This window comes from Ovis aries, chromosome 11 (assembly GCF_016772045.2).
Source record: "Ovis aries strain OAR_USU_Benz2616 breed Rambouillet chromosome 11, ARS-UI_Ramb_v3.0, whole genome shotgun sequence".
Classification (NCBI taxonomy): domain Eukaryota; kingdom Metazoa; phylum Chordata; class Mammalia; order Artiodactyla; family Bovidae; genus Ovis; species Ovis aries.
In genome coordinates, this window is record NC_056064.1 from 36,278,681 (window position 1) to 36,297,132 (window position 18,452).

The window sequence follows — 18,452 nt, forward strand, 5'->3', positions numbered from 1 at the left end:
TGTCCACTGCTGTAGCTGGCATGCACTGGGTCTTGTCCTGAGCATGTCACGTGTTGATCACAGGGACTGCAGTCTGCATCCATTTGTACAAGAGGATCTCCCTCCCCCAGGAAAGCAGATGGGCCGCAGTCTCATTCTATCTCCTCTTTACTGTAGATGTCACTGTCACCATCATAGCCACTGGGAGAAGCACACAACTTTAACCCCCTGTGTGCTAAGGGGAAGGGCAGGGGCATTCGGGGCTATAAAACTAGCTATATACACACAACATTCTAGGGAGAAAGCCACCCCAAGCACACGCATGTCCAGGCACAGTGGGAGTTGGGGTCTGGAGCTCAGGGGCGACCGTGGGTGGTGGGTAGGTGTATGCACATGAGGACATGCAGGGGAAGGGCTTGGGAGGTGGCAGAAACATTGCTGGGGTTACCTACAGGGAGGAGAGGTTGGGTGGCTGACCTCTGTGTCCTCCCAGATTATTCGGCTTTAGGGGTGAGCCCCAGGTGAGAAACCCCTCCCTCCTACCTTTGACCTTAGAGAGGAGGGAGAGACTATAGGACCAGATCCCCAACCAGGGGTCCCCTCCCACTACCCCAGATGTGGCAGGCACCTGGCCCCTTCCCAACACTGACACCAGACCAGTGCCAGGGTACCGGCATGGGCCAGGACAGTAAGGCAAGCAGGGGCGTCCACTTGGAAGGCCAGGGCTGTGGTGGGCAGAGAGGGGGACCTAGGGCCCCTGGCAGAGAAGTGGCAGTTCTGGGCTCAGAGAGGAAGACTGCCATGGAAACGTGTCTCTGGAACACCCCATCAGGATGGAGACACCCTCCAACCCTCAGGCGTTGCCCACAGAGACTGGACCCAGGGAGGCCACCAAGGGGTCTCCATGGAGACAGAGATTGGCACTTAGGGGCCACCACAGACTGCTCACTGCAGTGATTTCCAAGGAGACAGAAGCTGGTCAACAGGGAGAGTCTCCTGCACCTGGGGGGGCGGGGAATGGGGAGGGTCACCACAGAGGCTGGACCCAGCGACAGCAGTCCATTCTCCTGGGTGTAGGTGAGTTGGGTAGCTCCTAGCTGGCACGGTACGTGGACGTGTTCTTGGGCTCCGTGCTGGGCACACACCAATCGCCGGCCTCCTGGATGGTCTGGTAGTGGCGCCAGGCTGACTTGTTGTAGACAGGCAGGCGCTCCACTGAGTCCGTGGACAGGGCCTGAGGGGCATCAGGGTCAGCCTCTCCTGCTTTCCTGCACCTTGCCCACTCCCTGGCAGACCACCCTTGCCCAGTGGTGGGCTCCAGTGGCCACTAACTATGGCCCACATGTCAGCCCAGCGAGGTGCCACACTGGTTGAGATGACTAAACCAGAAAGACCCATGAAAGCGTCTGTCCCTTCTGTGGCTTGCTCTTGCCCGTTTAAAAAGGCTGTTCACTTAAAGGTCAGGGAGGGAGAGGGAGGAGGCAGGCTGTGTGACCTTGAAAAAGGTCATCAGCTCTGGGCCTCCGTCGCCCCCTGAGCTGAATGAGTTCTCCATGCTTCCTCACAAGTCAAGGGTTCCCAGAACAGGGTCTCATTCATGCACCAGACTCACTGAAACTGCCTGCCAACTTAGGAGTGCCTGGTGGCTGGGGAACTATAGCTCTGCTCTGATTCTCAGTCTGAAATCAGGAAAAGATTGGAGGGGTGGAAAAGAAACCTAAGAACAGGCCTGACCTGTCAGCAACCCACCCTGGCCCCTTGGGCAGGCCTTGCAGGCAGGGGCCCTCACCTTGAGATAGATGACAGCGTCGGTCCCAAAGCCCTCCATGGAGAAGAGCTGCAGGTCTCCCTGGAAGTACTTGGCATAGAGGCGGGAAATGGGGAGCCCATACCCGAAGCCAGCCTGTAAGGAGGTGGGAAGGGAGCGCTCTGAGACACTGGGCCTGGGTTCCCTGGAGCTGCAGAGACCTATATGCTGAATGAGGATGCCTAAGCTTGGGTCGTACCGGGGGCTCCCAGCACCAGGGTGAGGAGGGGACAGGAGAGAGGGACAGCTCGGAGACGAGACGGGGACTGTGGGGAGAGGGACTCAGTCCAGTGGGGGGAGGAAGGCTGCAGGGCAGGGCGGGGGTGGGGAGCAGCAGGCAGGGCAGGAGAGGGGGCTGGCCCTGGTAGTCAGGGGTCTGTGCAGGTCACTGGGCACCTCTTTGTCTCTATTTCCCACACTTAGCCCCACCTATTCCACTGGGAATGGACACGGAGGTGCTGGTGAGCTGAATAATGCCGAGAGAGGTAGTTACTCGTGGAGAGTGAGAGAAGACAGGGAGAACTGACGAAAAGCAACAGACAGACACCCACAGATAGGTAGGGAGGTACAGGCTGGGGAGACGGAGGAGGAACAAGGAGAGACCCGGAAGAGCTGACCGACATCACACAGCCTACAGGATGGAGGGGCCGCGGGAGGCAGGGAAGCGAGTGATGGGCACGAGTGACAATCTGATAAGAAGAGACCAGAAGACTGACAGGCATTCTTCAGGAGGTCAGGGGGAACTGGAGTGAAGCCAGCTCACCAGTGGGGTTCCCCCAGTGCCGGGCTGGGGCGTGGGGGCTGTGGAGTACATGTAGCTGAAGAGCCGCTCAATCTTCCTCAAGGGAACACCTCCACCTCGGTCACTCATCTAGGGGAGACGGGACGTGTCAGGGTCTCTAGACCTCAGTTTTCTCTATACCCCATCCCTGATCTTCTCAGGTCTTCCTCACCCCCAGCGTCTTCCCTAATCCCATCTCCTGGCAGGAGGGAAGTTTCTATACCACTGCTCTCGGGCCCTCAAAATCAAGGGTCACATACTTTGATGGAAAGATCTTCCTCGCCCAAGGCCACCATGACCTTGATAGGTGGAAGACTGACGCTGGATTCGTGGCTTTCCACAGTTGCCCGCATGGCATTCTGCAGTGGAGAAGGTGATAGGATCCGCTGAGAGCAGCCTGGACCTAACCACCCCCCACCCTCACAAAGGAACATCCCCCGGTCTCCTCACCTTGAAGAGTTCAAAAAGCATGTGGTAGAGGTGGGAGGGGACGTAGACCATGTGAATTGGCTGTTTGGAGTTGGATGCTGCCAGGGAAGTCCAGACCAAAGATCAGGAGATTGTCAAGAGGTCACCATTCAGCATTCATTCACCAGCACCTAACACCCACACTCAACCCCCATCCACTGTCCATCCATCTGCTCATTCGTTTGTCCATCTATTCATTCATTGTATCCATTCATCCATTTACCTCTCCATGTACTATCCATCCGTCATACAGTGTCTGTCCATCCATCCATCCAGTATCCACCCATTCATCAATCATATCCGTTCAACATCCACTCATGCCTGTCTACACATCCAACCATCCAACTGTCTTTCAGTATATTCATCTGTTCAAACGTCTATCTTTTCCATCTATCCATTCACTCCGAGTACAGATCCATCCTTCCATTCATCCACTGTTTATCCATCCATCTGTTCATCATTTATCCCCTCAAATAGTATCTATCTATCTGTGCTATACCTAGCCTACTCGCATTCACCTTGATACCAGAGTCCCCTGGAGAGCTTTTTCACCCAGGGGAGAGGGGAAGGGGCTACCCAGGTGATCCTGACACCAGCATCCTACTTCCTAAGAATCACTCTAACCTGGAGAGTTTCTTGGTTTTAGGGACTGAGTATCTTCCTGGTGCCTGGCACAGAGCTCTGTATGTAGCAGAAGCTCAATAAATGTGCAATGGATCAATGAATGAGGGAATCTGGGGCCCTGTGCTGGGCAAGTGGAGACAAAAAGTTGAATAGAATTCAGCCCTACCCTCTCAGAAATTCATGTCTAGACAGAGAAATGCACACCTCACTTTCACATCAGGTGTGCCCAGAGCTGTGTGCAAGGCTCTGGGCTTGACCCTGGGGATCCGGAAGTAAAGTGGCCTGTCTCCGCCCTTCGGTTTCTGCCCCCGAGTAATTTAAACAGTGCAATTCAGAGGTCCACTTGGGGCAGGCAGGGCCTAACTCCTCTCTGGGAGGTCTGGGGAGGCTTTGCGGAGGAGCTGGACTTGAATGGGCTCTTAAGGGAAGACTAGGATATGGGCAGTGCGACTTCCAGGCATAGAGGCATGAGCGCCTCAGGTTTCTGGTGCACAGGCCAGAGGGGCTGAGGAGCGAAGGGGGGGGGGGGGTTGGGGAGGAGAGAGGTAACTTCCAGGTCTCTGGTCCTTCTCACCCCTCCACCTCCAAGGTGTTTATCCAGTTCACCCCCTTCTTTTCCTCTCTGCTGCCTTCCCCTCCCCTTGCCTAAACCTGCAGTGATCTCCTAACTGGTCTTCCTGGGTCCTCTCCTGCCTCCTCCAACCTCTAAATTAATCTTTAGAATGTTACTCAGATCCTGTCATCACTGTGCCTCAAACCTCCAGTGGTTTCTCCAAATCCCAGCTCCCGTCTGCAGCCCACGGGCCCTGCATGCCCAGCCTCTCTCTCCCGCCCCTCACCCCTCAATCTCCTAACCCACCACACTGGTCCTTCTGTTTCTCAACTACTCCATCCAAAGTAGGACCCTTGTAGCTGTCCTCTGTGTCCATCATTCCCTTTCTTCTTTCAGTAATAGATGCCTCCCTCCCCCAAAGTTTTAACTATCATGTAACTGCCCAGCTAGACACTAAATTCTCAGCCTCCTCTGCAGCTGGGAGACTTAGGGAAGTGGTGTGATCAACTCCCAGGCCCTGCCTTCCACATCCTCTTTCCCAAAACTTCGCCAGGCTGGAACTGGGACGTGAGGGGGTAGAGCCGGCTTTGACCATTCTATCCCAGGGGCTATAGCGCAAGCGGAAAACCTCTCTCTCAAATTAAGCATTTCTGGATTCCAGGAAGATAGCCAAACTGGCATCCCATCTAATACGCTGCTCCTACCCATGACTGTCAGGCTGTCTCATTTTGTTTCCTTCCTGTCATATCATGACCTGAAATTAGCTTATTATTCACTCACTGGTTAAAGGCTCCGTTTCCCAACCTCCCCACACCAAGAATGTGAGCTCCGTGGGAACAGGGACCTTGCCTGTTGTGTTTACTGCTTAATAAATATTTACTAGATAAATAATAATTATATAGTAATAGCTCTGCTTCTCCCTCGTTTCCTGACTCCTCATCACTTCCCTCTCCCATGTCCCCCGCCCTTAGACACGCACAGCCTCATTCACTCACCATTGATCTCCTGGATCTCCAGGTCAGGAGAGGCCATGTAATACTTGTCACACAGGAGCTTGGCCATGTCGTAGGCATCTGGGAGAAGCAGAGGTCATCAGAGAATGGGGTAGCCTCCCCGCAGCAGGCAATTCTCTTGGTATCAACAGTGGGTGTCACCAACATTAAACCCATGAGGATGTGGCCCCCACCCACTGGGGAATGGGTCACCCTCTGGCCAGGTAAACTTGGGGGTACACTGGGGCTCCTCTGTGGGCCAGGCACAGTGAGGACGACTCACCCTTCACCACCTCAGAGACATTGCAGTTGGGGTCGATGCTGCCGATGTGTTTGGGGTGGGCAGGGTTGGTTCTGCCGTCAAAGAGCAGGGCTACAGGCAGAAACGGTGGGTGCAGTTGGCGGGGCCATGTGCCTCAGCGCTCCCTCCCTCTTCCCCTGGCTCTCCAGGACCCCACCTCTATTTCTAACACTTCTGACCCTAACACCCTCTCCCCACCCTCCTACCCTCTCTCCTCTGACCAGACCCTACAACCTCGAATCAGGCCAGTTTTGGACCTTTGCAGGCCTGAAACATCCTTCTCCGAAGTCTCATTCCCACACATTCTACATTCTGTGAACCTCTGAACGGTGAACGGCCCTGTGCCTGCTCACTGTGCTGGTTGATGAGCATGCGGATGGAGATGCGGCTGAGGTAGAAGCGGTCCAGGAAGTACTGGATGTTCTGGTTGGAGACGGGGTCGTCGCCATAGGTGTCCTTGTACTCCAGCACGCCCTGAGCCATTGTGGGCACCACGTCATTGTGGCGGTTCCGGATGGTGACCAGGGCGTCAGTGAACCTGCGAGGCAGGGAGATGTTGGCTCTGGGACACCCTCAGACCCTCCCTGTTCTGCCCTTCTCTCCACAGCGCCTTCACCCACTCGACTCTTCCCAGCCCACTCCTCCAGAAGGCCTCCCCAGACCTCCCACTGCCTGCCTGACAGCCTGGGAGCTCCACAGGGTGGGTCCTGGGTCCCCCTCCACCAGACAAACCAGGATTGAGGGCTGTCTCCCTGCTCACCCTGGATATCCCCAAGGACAGGGGCATTTCCGTCACCCTACAGGCATTTCTGCCCCTGGGGCTGCGGCTCACACCTGCCCTCCCGGCCCTAGCCAGGGCCTCACTCACTGGCTCAGGGTCCGATGGTCCTCAGGGTCCTTGTCCAGGAACTCCATGATGTCCAGGAGACTCTGGACATACCTGTGCAGGAGGGGAGGCGGCATCACCTTAGCTCAGGGCCAGGCCCCTGCCCCCCTGATCTGCTGACCCAACTTTTACCCTGTGCCTTTGGGCTTCCCTGGTGGCTCAGAGGTTAAAGCGTCTGCCTCCAATGCGGGAGACCTGGGTTTGATCCCTGGGTTGGGAAGATCCCCTGGAGAAGGAAATGGCAATCCACTCCAGTATTCTTGCCTGGAGAATCCCATTTACAGAGAAGCCTAGTAGGTTACCGTCCACGGGGTCACAAAGAGTCGGACACGACTGAGCGACTTCACCTTCACCTTCAGTGGGCAGCACGCAGTGGGCTGCACGGGTTGACAAGTTGCATCACCAATTTCCTCACTCTGCTCCATCTGTATGTGACTCTCCCCGACAACACAGTAAACTTAATGTGCAAGAAAACCTCTAATTTGTTGGTTCTCAGAGGGCCTTTGCTTTGCTGTCCTAGAAGAGCAGTCTTCAAAGGGGCTTGGTGGCCGCCCCACCCATAGGGCTCCTGGTGAGAAGACTGAGGGCCAGACTGGGGAGGGGGCCTGCCCAAGACCAGCAGTGACAGCAAGGCCTCCCCGGCCGTCGTGGAAACAGACCTAGTGTCTGCCTGCAGGGTCGCTGCTGTATCGCATGGGCCAGCCCAGCACTCTCACAGAGCAGAGGTCCAAGGAGACAACCTCACACGCTGACTCTGGACACCAGGAGCTGTCATCCAATTCCCAATTCCTAGGGAACTAGATTTTAAATGGTGGGTAGGAAAAACAAGGTCGGGGGGAGTTGGTGGGGACTGGGCATGCCCAGCTCTGACACGGGGTGGGGCTGGAGCCCACGGAGAGCCTGAAGGGGCTCAGATGCTGCCAAACTGGACTGGGAGGCAGGGAGCCACTGCTTTCCTACCAACACCTCAGCCTACAGCAGTTCGCTCTCTTGGGGAAGGCAGAGAGTTCAGCCTCCCTCTGGCAGAAACACTTTGGCTGGCAGGAAGGAGGGGCCACTGACAGTCTGACCAGGGAGGGCCCTGGGGCCTAACAGTTCCTCTAGAAGAGTTCCCACCATAGTCCAAAGTCCCCTGTATGCAGGGCTTTGACTTTAACAGTAAGAACAGCAGGAATCAGCCCCATTTCACAGTCTCCTCAATTGAGGCCTGAGGCAGTTCCGCAGCTGGGAGGTGAAGACAGGCCTCCAGCGCTCCTGCCACTATACAGTGTTGGCTGCTCAGAAAGGCTCAGCCCCTTGGTCCTGTGGTTCTCTCTGCCTGGAATGCCCTGCTCCCTTCACCTACTGCCACTCTCCCCTCTCTTGCTTAACCCAGTAGAGAAGACAGTGAAAGAGCTAGCTTTGAAGCTGGCTCTGCAAGTTCCAGGCTGGGCTTGTCCACTTTGAGCTGTGTGGCTCTGGGAAGTCATGGAACCTCTCTGGGCCTGAGTTTTCTTATCAGAAAAAGGGAGGGTATTGTACCTACTGCTGTCACTGCTTTTTGGTGAGAATGAAATGTGGTAATTAACACGGTGCCTAGCAAATAGTGAGCACTTTAAATGCTTGCTCTTGTTATGAACAGTGGCTCAGACACTGCCAGCAGCTGAGTGCGCCCTCTTAGTCCCCAGGTGGCACGTGACACACTCCTCCTGGTTACCCTGGGCACAGGCTCTGAATCACACCATGTTTGAATCGGTCACGCTCTGGACAGCCACGGAGAACAGATGGGGCTTTCCCAGCCCTGCTGCTGCTGCCTGCCTTCCCTACACAGGGCCCAGCACAGCACCTGGCAGGAGGTGGCAGAGTCACTGGTAGCAGAGCCCAGAGAGCAGAGGCAATCAGCTCCCCCTGGAACCCACTCACCATCCTCAGCGCCCCAGCAGACAGTCAGAACGGCCCTCCTACAGCCTCACCTCAGAATTCCTGGAGAATAACAACAGCCAACGCCTACTCAGTGACCATCAGTGCTCACATATGCTCAGTCTATGAAAGGGCTTTCATCTCTGAACATGCGCTATTCCCCCCTTTTGCAGATAAGAAAATCAGCTCAGAGAGGGCAGATAGTATGCTTCAGGTCACACAGTAAGCAGTCACACTGGGATTCAAACCCAGGTCTGTCTGATGCCAAGTCTACACCACCTGGCCAAGTGCTCACTGTCTGTATTGGTCCTAACAGGGGTGCTGCTGATGTCCATGGTGAGGGCGGCCAGTATGTACCGGTGCTGGCCTTGTGCTGGGGCTCTGCTCTGTGCTCCCCTAGTTTAACCTCCACAATGACCCTCTGGGGGGTGTGCTACTGCTGGACCCATTTTACAGATGAGGAAGTCAACATGCAGAGCTGGAATGCTCTCTCACAGGCCTGTGTTACTCCAGATCCCTGGATCCCATGCCCAAGAGAAAGCTTCACGCTCATGTGAATCTTAGAGGGAGAGGGGATTTGACAGGAGGACCTGCAGGTAAGCAAAGGTGAGAACAGATAGAGCCAGGAGAGACAGGAGACCAGCTGAGGGGTAGGTGCCCTGGAACCCCTTCCCAAGACCCAGGGCGCAAACAGAGAGGGAGGAGGTTGGAACTACGGGGCTCTGACCAGCCAGGCCAGGCCTGGGGGCTGGTGACAGGATGAGCGCTCTCGCTGCTGGCCCCACCCCCCATGGCTACCTAATGAACCACCAAGGGGGGTGGCGTGAAGTAAAACAAAGGGCACCAGGATGGACTGGCAGTGGGAGCGCCAGCTGGCAGGGCTCTCGGGAGAGCTGCAGCCTCATTCAGGCCTCAGTCTCCTGGATTGTGAAGCATGGATTAGAATCTCTGCCCGCCTTCCTCTGGGGGACATTCCATCAGGGGAGTGGTCCTGGGTGTACTCCCAGAAGGAAGGATAACGAGAATTCTCCAGGGGAACCGTGACTGGGCCTGAACCCCCTCAAGAGTCCGGCAGGCCAGACCTCACCGGGGGTCCTGAAAAGGGAAAGATGCTGGGGAGGGCGTGATGCTGGCTCCAGGGCTGCCCACCCTGGAGGGTCAGAGAAAGAGCTGGGCTTAGACATGGACAATCTGGAGCAGTGACACGACAACAGACGCCTCACCTGCCCTGGGCCTGGCAGAACAGGCAGGGGGCCAAGGGGCAGCACTAGGGAAGGCCCGGCCTATCACCCTCAGCAGCAACCAAGGCCGCCCGGGACTTCCTGGGTGACATCCGGAGTGTCCCTCCCCAACACCAAGTAACGTGAAGGCCCCAGACCCTGCCTTCTGGGGCTTTCCAGCCAATCCAGAGCTGGATTTGGCAGGGGGGAGTGGTGAATTTGGTGGGAGCAGGGCGCACGTGTGTGCCTGTGTGAGTGTGTGCGGATGAGCCTGGGTGTAGGGATGTCGGAATAAGCACCTGGCAGAGGGGGAGGAGGCACACACAGGCTGTGTGAGCAGAGGAGTGGGGAGCCTGTGAGAATCTGGACGCCTGTGGGTGTGTGTGTGCACACTAGTGTCCACAGCCGCTGGGGACCAGGCTGTGAACAAGGCAAAGGCCCTGTGAGGAGGGAGAGGTGGAGGCGAGTCAGTGTCTGGAAGCTGCCTGCGGAGGGGCGCTGGGCGCGGCCCTGAGCCAGGCTGACCCGGGTCCCATTGCTGATGGCGCTGCTCTCCAGCCCCACTGTGTGACGTGGGCCTCGCAGCAGCAGGAGCAGATCAGAGGAGGCGATGCTGGCGGCCAGCCTCCACTCTGAGCACATAGGTGACGGCTGAGGGATTCAATGGCAGGTTTTGGCTACAGCCCCGGGCCTGGCACAGAGCAGGCCCTGGGTGCCCGGAACCAGTGAGGCGGTCATTCTTTTCAAGGGCGAAGACTACTGGGTGTAGTGTCCACACACCTTGCTGAGGCAAGGGAGGTTCGTGAGAAGGCGCTGCGGCACCCACTCTTGCCCCCTTCCCACTACACCCCTGCAAAGCCACAGGAGTGACTCACTGTCATTCGATTCTACTCTGCAACGCTCACTCAACTCTCCGTTTTCCAGATACATCCCCAACTCCACGCCCTTTGTCAGCCTGTCACTCTCCCCAGCAAGATGTCAAGGTTACCCCTCTGGGCCCCCGCAATGCTAGCCATCAAACAATCTCTGTAAAGAAAATCTACTTTCCCACTGACTTGCTTTGCTTAGAAATCTCTGACTCCTCCAGAACCCGGCTCTCTCCCTTTCCTTTGCGAGCACAGCCCCCAGATCACACAGCCTGGGTTGGAATCCCGGCTCTACCACTTACTACCTGATGAGCTCAGACTAGTTTCTTAATCTCTCTGAACCTCAGTTTCCTCATCTACAAAACAGGGATGATAAAAAGGCCTGCTTCGCAAGGTTGCTGTGCAGGGCCAATGAGTAAGGGCAGGCTCAGAGCAGCTGCTGATCGCCAGCAGGCCTTCCCGGTGTGTCTGCCCCGCCACCATGCCATGACCACACTCTTAAGAGAACCTCTGTCACAACACATTATCTTTGGCCAGAAGGTGTTGCTGCCAGAAGACCACAGACATCACTCGTGTGTAGCGTTCCGTGTACTTCCACATCCAGCAGTGGCGTCTCACCCATTTTACAGATGAGGAAGCCGAGACTCAGAGGGGCCATGTGGCTGGCCAAACGTTAAGTGTCCAGCAGGCACAAAAGCCAAGCCTCAGAGTCAGGCATGCCGGTGCTACACCCAGGGCTTTCCTTTACCTTCCAGTCACCTCCAAAATAGGATCCCATGACCCCAAGTCAGTCCAATTGAAATAATACATCAGGTTCATTTAGAAAGGGCTTCCCTGGTGGCTCAGAGGTTAAAGCGTCTGCCTCCAATGCGGGAGACCCGGGTTTGATCCCTGGGTCGGGAATATCCCCTGGAGAAGGAAATGGTAACCCACTCCAGTATTCTTGCCTGGAGAATCCCATGGACAGAGAAGCCTGGTAGGCTACAGTCCACGGGGTCACAAGAGTCGGACATGACTGAGCAACTACACTCACCTTCATTTAGAAATAGGAATTCTCCACTTCCCCACAGTGATTCCTGCCTAGAACCTCTCCCCAGCTGAGCAGAAACTCCATTAGCTGTTGCCACGTTAAATATTGCCACCACTGTTACCAATAGCACATGCACAGGTCCTGTCCATTTCCAAAGGAAAGGTTTTACTGCTCACTCACCAGTCTCTGAGGCCAGTAGCCCTCTTGCCAAGCTCTCTGGTAGGTTGTCTCCTTCCTCTCGTGAAACTGCCTACCTCCACCACCTCCATCATCCAAGCTGGCAAGGGGGTTCCTATGGAGAGGGAGGTCTATCTCAGGAAGTCCTTCCTTCCCTCAGACCACAATCTCTCTTGCTGCAGTTGATGCCCATTCTCTGGAAAGAGTCTCAGCAGGCTGTCTCTTCAGTGTGTCAGCACACTCTAGCAATACCTTGGTCTGCTGCTGCTAAGTCACTTCAGTCGTGTCCGACTCTGTGCGACCCCATAGGCGGCAGCCCACCAGGCTCCCCCGTCCCTGGGATTCTCCAGGCAAGAACACTGGAGTGGGTTGCTATTTCCTTCTCCAATGCATGAAAGTGAAAAGTGAAAGGGAAGTCGCTCAGTCGTGTCCGACCCTTAGCACGGACTGCAGCCTACTAGGCTCCTCCATCCATGGGATTTTCCAGGCAAGAGTACTGGAGTGGGATGCCACTGCCCTCTCCTGCTCTCCTCTAAATGAATCATCCATTGGGAAGCATTCCCTCTTGTCTCACTTCACTCTCTCCTGCTGGTCATTACTTCCCAGCTTTGAGAGAAGAATTAAGTCAGGCCAAGCCCCAACATGTGTAACTGATTTTCAAGAAGGGACTCCGGGACTTCCCTGATGGACCAGTGGTTAAGAATCTGCCTTGCAATACAAAGGACATGGGCTCAATCCCTGGTCAGGGAACTAAGAGCCCACAAGCCACAGAGCAACTCAGCCTGTGTGCTACAGCTACTAAGCCCCTGCACCGCAAGTAGAGAATCCATGTGTCGTAAAGAAAGATCCCCCATGCCACAAGGAAGATCCCACATGCCACAGCTCAGACCCAACCCAGCACATAATAAATAAATATTTTTTAAAAAGAAGGGGCTCTATGGGCCTTGGGGGCATCACGGGCAATCAGCACCTCCCTGCCCTCCCTCCCCACATCTCCTGACTCTCCAAGGAAACAAGTGTCCAAGGAGGGGCCCGAGAAGCCCTGTCCTGGAGTTAAGGACCAGCTGGAAAGGCAGCCCGGTCACTCAGCTGGACAGAGCCGGAGGAGGGATGGAGAGAACAGATGGCACCTTCTGTCTCCTCCCCATGCCTTCCACGCTGCCCCATGGCAGGAAATGCCGGTTGGCTTGGAGGTCTTGGACCTCTAAGGGATAGGCCCCAGTCAGGGGTGACCTCATTGTGCCACACAAAAATCAGGCTCCGCCCTCTGTCCCCCAATCCACCTTCATCACTTGCACTAACACTGCCCTGTCCATAAAGTGAGTGCTCGGATGCCCTAGCCGGGCTCTCTTCTGCCTCCACACCTTTGCACACGCAGTTCCTTTGGTCTGAATACACTACCCTCCTTTCTAGGTCAAAGTTCACTTAGGCAACCTATAAGGCCCAGTGACACGTCACCCCTACTCTGCCTCCATTTCAACTTCCCCACAATGTTCTGATTCAACTGAAATTCACTGTGCGCAGACCATGTGCCTGGTCTTTCCTTACTTTATCCTCATTTAGTTAGAATAAGTCATTTATAGCACATTCATGCACAGAAAAAAGCTGGAAGGGCATCAATAAAGGGCACTTACAAAACCTGGATGTTTGGTTAGAGGGTGGAAGAGAGGGGTTGACATTTTCTTTTATCTACTTCTTTGTGTCCTCCAAATGTCAAAGTAAGCATGTCATACTTCTTCAACAAGGGGAAGAAACCAACATTATTTTAAAATAATATTATTTTGCTTTTAATTGAAATAAAACAAACTCTTCAGTAGCTTACTGCTCCTGCCACTATGGAGCTCTTAAGCTTGCCCCTTTTATTCTCCCCATGAGATCATGGGCTCCTGAGGAGCAGCTGCTGCTGCTGTTTCCCTGACCTAAACACAGCACTGAGCTCCAAGTAGGTGTGGATACCCCGAATCAAAAAGGAAGCCAGAGTAGTACCAGACCTGCCACGGCCAGAAAAACAGGCAAAAGATTTCTGCACACATGCCACTGAAGATTGACCATGATTAGCTACTCACACACCCAGTTACAGAGCAAATTTTTGATTATTCTTCATGTGATTGGCTTTTGGTTAATGTCATTCAGTTTTTAATACTTATCCCTGGACAAAATTTTTGAGTAAACTTCACTGAGAATTTCTCTCTGCTACTGCTGCTCTGTGCAATAAACTTTTGGTCTTTGCCCGTCTAAAGCTCTTTGGGGTTGGTACTGTGCCATCCTTGTGTCCATTTGAGTGTTTTCCAACATCCAAAACAGGCTGATTTGTTTGCATTATACAGCTTGAAGATTCACTTCTTCCTGTTTCCCACAAAGTTGCCCCAGCTAGATGTTATCCAACAGGTGCTAGATTTTCAGGGTCAGGGCTGGTGGCAAATGCTGACATGAGCCTGATTTGGGTTTTGGTGTGAAAATGATGATTTCCTTTTCCAGAGAATGGAGGGTGGTGGGTATAGGGCTGTCTCAGAGACATGGAGGCTGGAAGTTTGATCTGAGTCCCTGCTATGGCCTAGGATTCCCACTTGACTGTGAGAACTGCCCTACCTCTCAAAGCCCCTGTGCCTCTCCTCTTTCCCCACCTCCTGCAAGGCTGCTGGGAGCATCGGGCATCTGACAATGGAGTGGGCGGCCTGGGGATCTAGCCAAGGGTCTCACCAGCTCTGTACCAGCTGCACCGAGGGTGTGCTCAGCACCCGGTCAGGAAGCAGGTTGATCTCCTTCATGATGTTGGCCAGGCGCACAGGCAGCTCCTGCCTGAGGAAAGTGAACGAGGTTTTCTCACAGGCATTGCTGGACCCTGCAGGGAGAGGGAAAGGTGAGCCTAAGAGTTACAAAGCACTGGAGCCAGAAGACCTCCTAGTGGTGGGGAAGGGGTCAGGTCACTAAATACTTCATTTCCTGACGGTTCAGGAGAGACAAGAAGACAAGGAGGCACAGGACAAGGGGCCCCTCCTGACCCATGCAGTGGCCACCACACCACCCAGCCTAACCCTTAGGGAGGTGGTGTCCTTTCGCCACCTCCAGCTGAACCCTGCTTGCCTTCAACCACAGGGGACAGGGCCACCCTGGGCCCCCTGGGTGCTGCCTCTAGCCCAAGTTATCTCACTTCTCTTTCTTTCCCTCCTAGTAGACTCTCACTTTGCAGGGCTTGTGGGCAGAGGAGCCTGGGAAACCCATCCTACCTTGAGATGAGCTCCCCTGGCTGAGAGAAGCTATGCTCAGACCGCTGCAGCCATAGGGTCCTGGCATCATCTTGGCCCAGGTGGTCTTTATGTCCACAATAGACTTGCCCCTACATTAATGCCCACCCACCTGAGAGGTAGACAGGGTCGGGGAACTAGGGCCCAGATACTTAGATTCTTGGTCTGGCTTGAAGATGAAGAGTGAGTAGAGGACTGAATGAGGTCATGGCCTAGAGTCAGGAGACCTGGGTTCTAAGTCCAGGTTCTGCTTTTAACTCTGTCACCCAGGGCATGTCACTATCCCTCTGAAGATCTGCTTTACCCACTGAACTCCAAGTGGACCACTCTACTGTGAGTCCCTCCCTGCTGTGACAGTTCTGTTAACTGGGGTCCAGTCTGGACTAGACAACTGCTGGAGGCTGGGAGCGGGCTCAGGCAGCTTTCCTACATGGCAGGAGCTCAAACACGGAGGGAAGCAGGTGAACAAGTAATCGGGCAACAGATGCCCTGTGTCCTGGCTGCCACCTCCCCGCCCCCTCCCATCAGTGACGCAGCTGTAACCTGAGCCAGGCACTGTCCCCTCAACTCTTGAGAGACCTGGGCAACCCCTTCTAGTCCCTAGCTGGCACCATAGAAATTCCGTGCGAACAGAAACTGTCTAAACAATGCCTGTTTCAGTCACCATGTTGGCACAGCCTTCCCACTCCCCGATCACTGGTGGTAGGTGACCCTGGCCCAGGAACCCAGGGGCAGCCAAGGATGGGTACAAGCTGTCTGACTCCATTTCATGGTGCCCTGGACCCCTACCCAGCTGGAGACAGACGGCCAGGCCACAGCAGATTTGATCTTCAAGCGTCCTTGTCCTCCAAGACAGCTGGGGGCCAGCTCTTTCAGTGGGGGGAGGTGTACCAGTCAGGGCGTCTCTCCTGTTGACTCATTTGAAAGAGTCCCTCCCGCTAACAGACCCCCAGGGCAGGTCTCCTTCCCGAAGGCTCGCAATGCCCCCTAGTCACTCCTACAACACCCCCCATTTTCCTCTCTGACCTTTACTCTTGGAGTCTCCAGGACAATCCCTAGTAACCCTTCAGTGCCTGGATACACCCTCCTGCTCCAACGGCACTGACTCACTGCCCCTTCCTCTCCCAAGACTCTTCGCAAAACCCAGTAAGATACCGTGGACCCCCTCCTTCTCAGTGCCCCCACTTCCCCCTAACAGTCCAGTCTCTTCAGCCGGGGTGCCCTTAACCCTTTCAAACCCAACTGGCCCCTGCCTCCCCGTTAACTCTTTCCTGTCTGGACTCCAAGGTTTGCAAGCAAACCTTCCCTGTCACTCAGCCTCCCCACTCCTGCCCCTCGCAGACCCCCGGGGCCAGCCGCCTCCTGCTCACTCGTACCGAAGTCCAGAAACTGCTTCATGGACAGCGGCGATGGGGAGAACTTGCTGAAGTGCTCGATGTATTTGGGAGCCCCTGCCAGGGACGCATTCTTCAGCAGCGCGCGGACCCAGCGCATGGCGGTGGCGACCACTTCTCGGGCTCGGGTTCTGGACCCTGCGCGGGCAGCGCTGGCGCTCGGCTCAGCCCAGCCCAGCCCGGTGCCGCGGCGGCCGCCTCCTCCCCACCGCGACCCCGACTGGGCTCCGAGTCCCGGCCAATTGGCTTGTTGCGGCGCCCCGACGTCGCTAATGGCGTCTCACAAACAACTCCAGGAGAGCCAATAGCCTCTCCCCCCGGCACGTGGCTCCCCCCTGGGCCCGCCCCCTTAACCCAGTGTTTGCCCCGAGCGGCCTGCTGTTTTCAAGAGGCAGCGCCGAGAGCCCGCCTCCCCGGCGTCACTACGCGAGTTCTTCCTCCCGGCCTAGCCCGGATTAACCCCTCCCTCCCGAAAGGCCCGTTATTCCCTTTCCTCTTACACTCCGTTTCGCCGTTCCCTCCCCGAATCTCCTTCACTTGCCTGCCCGGAGGTTGTTCGAGAGCTTTCAACGCATCCTCTTCCGCCCGCGAGGGCCCGATTCACCTGTCCCGACTTCCACCCACCTGCTCTCCCTCAGGGCGTCTGGTGGGTTCCCAGTCTGGACGACTGTGACTCGGACTGTGGATGAACCGGGATGCGAGCCCATGCTAATCCCTCACATAGACGTGTAACACAGCTACTTCCACAAAGATCCAAGCAGCTCAGGACAAGGCAGCATTTTGCTTTTCCAGTTAAAAAACACCGAGTCAACCCCCTCATTAACGCCTAGCGGCGGCTACAATGAACTTTTAAAATCACCTTTATTATTCTCTACTCTTGGATAAGGTAATGGCAACCCACTCCAGTATTCTTGCCTGGAAAATCCCATGGATGGAAGAGCCTGGTAGGCTGCAGTCCATGGGGTCGCTAAGATTCGGGCACGACTGAGCGACTTCACTTTCACTTTTCACTTTCACGCACTGGAGAAGGAAATGGCAACCCATTCCAGTGTTCTTGCCTGGAGAATCCCAGGGACGGGGGAGCCTGGTGGGCTGCCGTCTATGGGGTCGCACAGAGTCGGACACGACTGAAGCGACTTAGCAGCAGCATTTGACCCGAGAAAGCAACCTTTTTCGCACTTGGCTTTCTTAGAGAAAGGTCCTGGAAGATGATCTGTGCTGGAGGCCAAGAGCCGGCACTTCACAGCAGTCCGGATCTCTCATGGGAACAAAGCTCGTCCTCTTGTGGTCCAACGCCAGATATGTCCTGTCCCGGTATCCCACCCACTTGCCCCTATGAGGTGTTTTTCCACTTCAATCCTTGGCCCACACTCACCAAGTGCCAAATAGTTGCTAGGTTTATATGCTGGGAATGGGAAACACAGACTGGATTGGGATACACAGACAGGATTGGGACATGGTCTTTTGGCTTGATTGTTTCATTTCTCAGTTGAGAGAGCTGCATAAGTAAATAATTAAATAGTTAACAACAGATGCAGTTGTAACCAGTGCAGAGCTGTGTGCAAGGCTTCACAATGGAAGGGACTCTCTTAGCTGAATGAATAATATTCCATATGCCAGGCACTCTTTGCATGCATCATGTCATTGAATTCTCCAGATAGCTCTACCGTGCTGCTGTTACCACCATTTTACAGTTGAGCAAACAGGTTCAGGTACCATCTTCCACTGCAAATCTGAAGGTGTTACTTCCCTTGCTCACAGCCTTGGCTTTCACTTCTTACAGGAGCCTTTCCAGTTCTCACATGATCTACTTTAACTCTCTAGCCTCATCTCTTCCGCACTCCCCTGCTCAAGTCCCACCCATACTTATCTAGTGCCTTGAACCAGACTTCAATCTTCCCACTGTTGCAAATACGGTCTCCTACCCATGGATCATTCTTTCTTCTCACTTTCACCTACCCATTCTTCTGCACTCACCAAAATCGTCAATGACCTAATTGCTAGCTGAATGGAGTACAGGTAACAAAAGGCACAAATCCCCAAATTTTCCACTATATGTTCAACTTGGGTTGGTGGGGCGTTCTCAGGGACTCAGACTGACAGAAACTTTATCTCAACACAGGCTTCCACAGCGTCAGAGCTGGGAGAAGCAGAACTGGGAGAGTCTCACCCAGCAATTAACTGTCTCAGCCCAAAACTGATCCCCTTCCCTCCGGCTGACAACTCATTG

At 54.9% G+C, this 18,452-nt stretch overlaps 1 protein-coding gene across 9 annotated transcripts; it reads right to left on the reverse strand.

Moving 5' to 3' along the window:
• Positions 1-129: 129 nt before the first annotated feature.
• Positions 130-16,867, reverse strand: PDK2 (pyruvate dehydrogenase kinase 2). Of its 9 annotated transcripts, none has more exons than XM_027974696.2 (11): positions 16,764-16,867; positions 14,284-14,425; positions 6,374-6,445; positions 5,826-6,043; positions 5,488-5,577; positions 5,208-5,285; positions 3,018-3,094; positions 2,828-2,926; positions 2,550-2,657; positions 1,769-1,882; positions 130-1,213 (listed from the first exon to the last, which is right to left on the reverse strand). In XM_027974696.2, the coding sequence occupies exons 2-11, from the start codon at positions 14,349-14,351 to the stop codon at positions 1,073-1,075; spliced, it is 1,065 nt and encodes a 354-aa protein (XP_027830497.1). In that variant the 5' UTR covers positions 14,352-14,425; positions 16,764-16,867; the 3' UTR covers positions 130-1,072. The 9 variants fall into 9 exon arrangements, with proteins under 9 accessions (XP_027830497.1, XP_004012826.1, XP_012041312.1 ...); XM_004012777.5 differs by lacking the exon at positions 16,764-16,867 and adding an exon at positions 16,205-16,444 and having other exon boundaries at positions 5,859-6,043; XM_012185922.3 differs by lacking the exon at positions 16,764-16,867 and adding an exon at positions 16,205-16,444.
• Positions 16,868-18,452: the final 1,585 nt, after the last annotated feature.

What these genes read in the sequence shown, in the direction of transcription:
- PDK2 (XM_012185922.3), bottom strand. Translation starts at nt 16,322, where the DNA reads ATGCGCTGGGTCCGCGCGCTGCTGAAGAATGCGTCCCTGGCAGGGGCT. An exon ending in GAAGCAGTTTCTGGACTTCG is followed by an intron (nt 14,426 to 16,204) that starts GTACGAGTGAGC and finishes CTCTCCCTGCAG; the next exon opens with GGTCCAGCAATGCCTGTGAG. An exon ending in TGCTTTTTGAACTCTTCAAG is followed by an intron (nt 2,927 to 3,017) that starts GTGAGGAGACCG and finishes TCTCCACTGCAG; the next exon opens with AATGCCATGCGGGCAACTGT.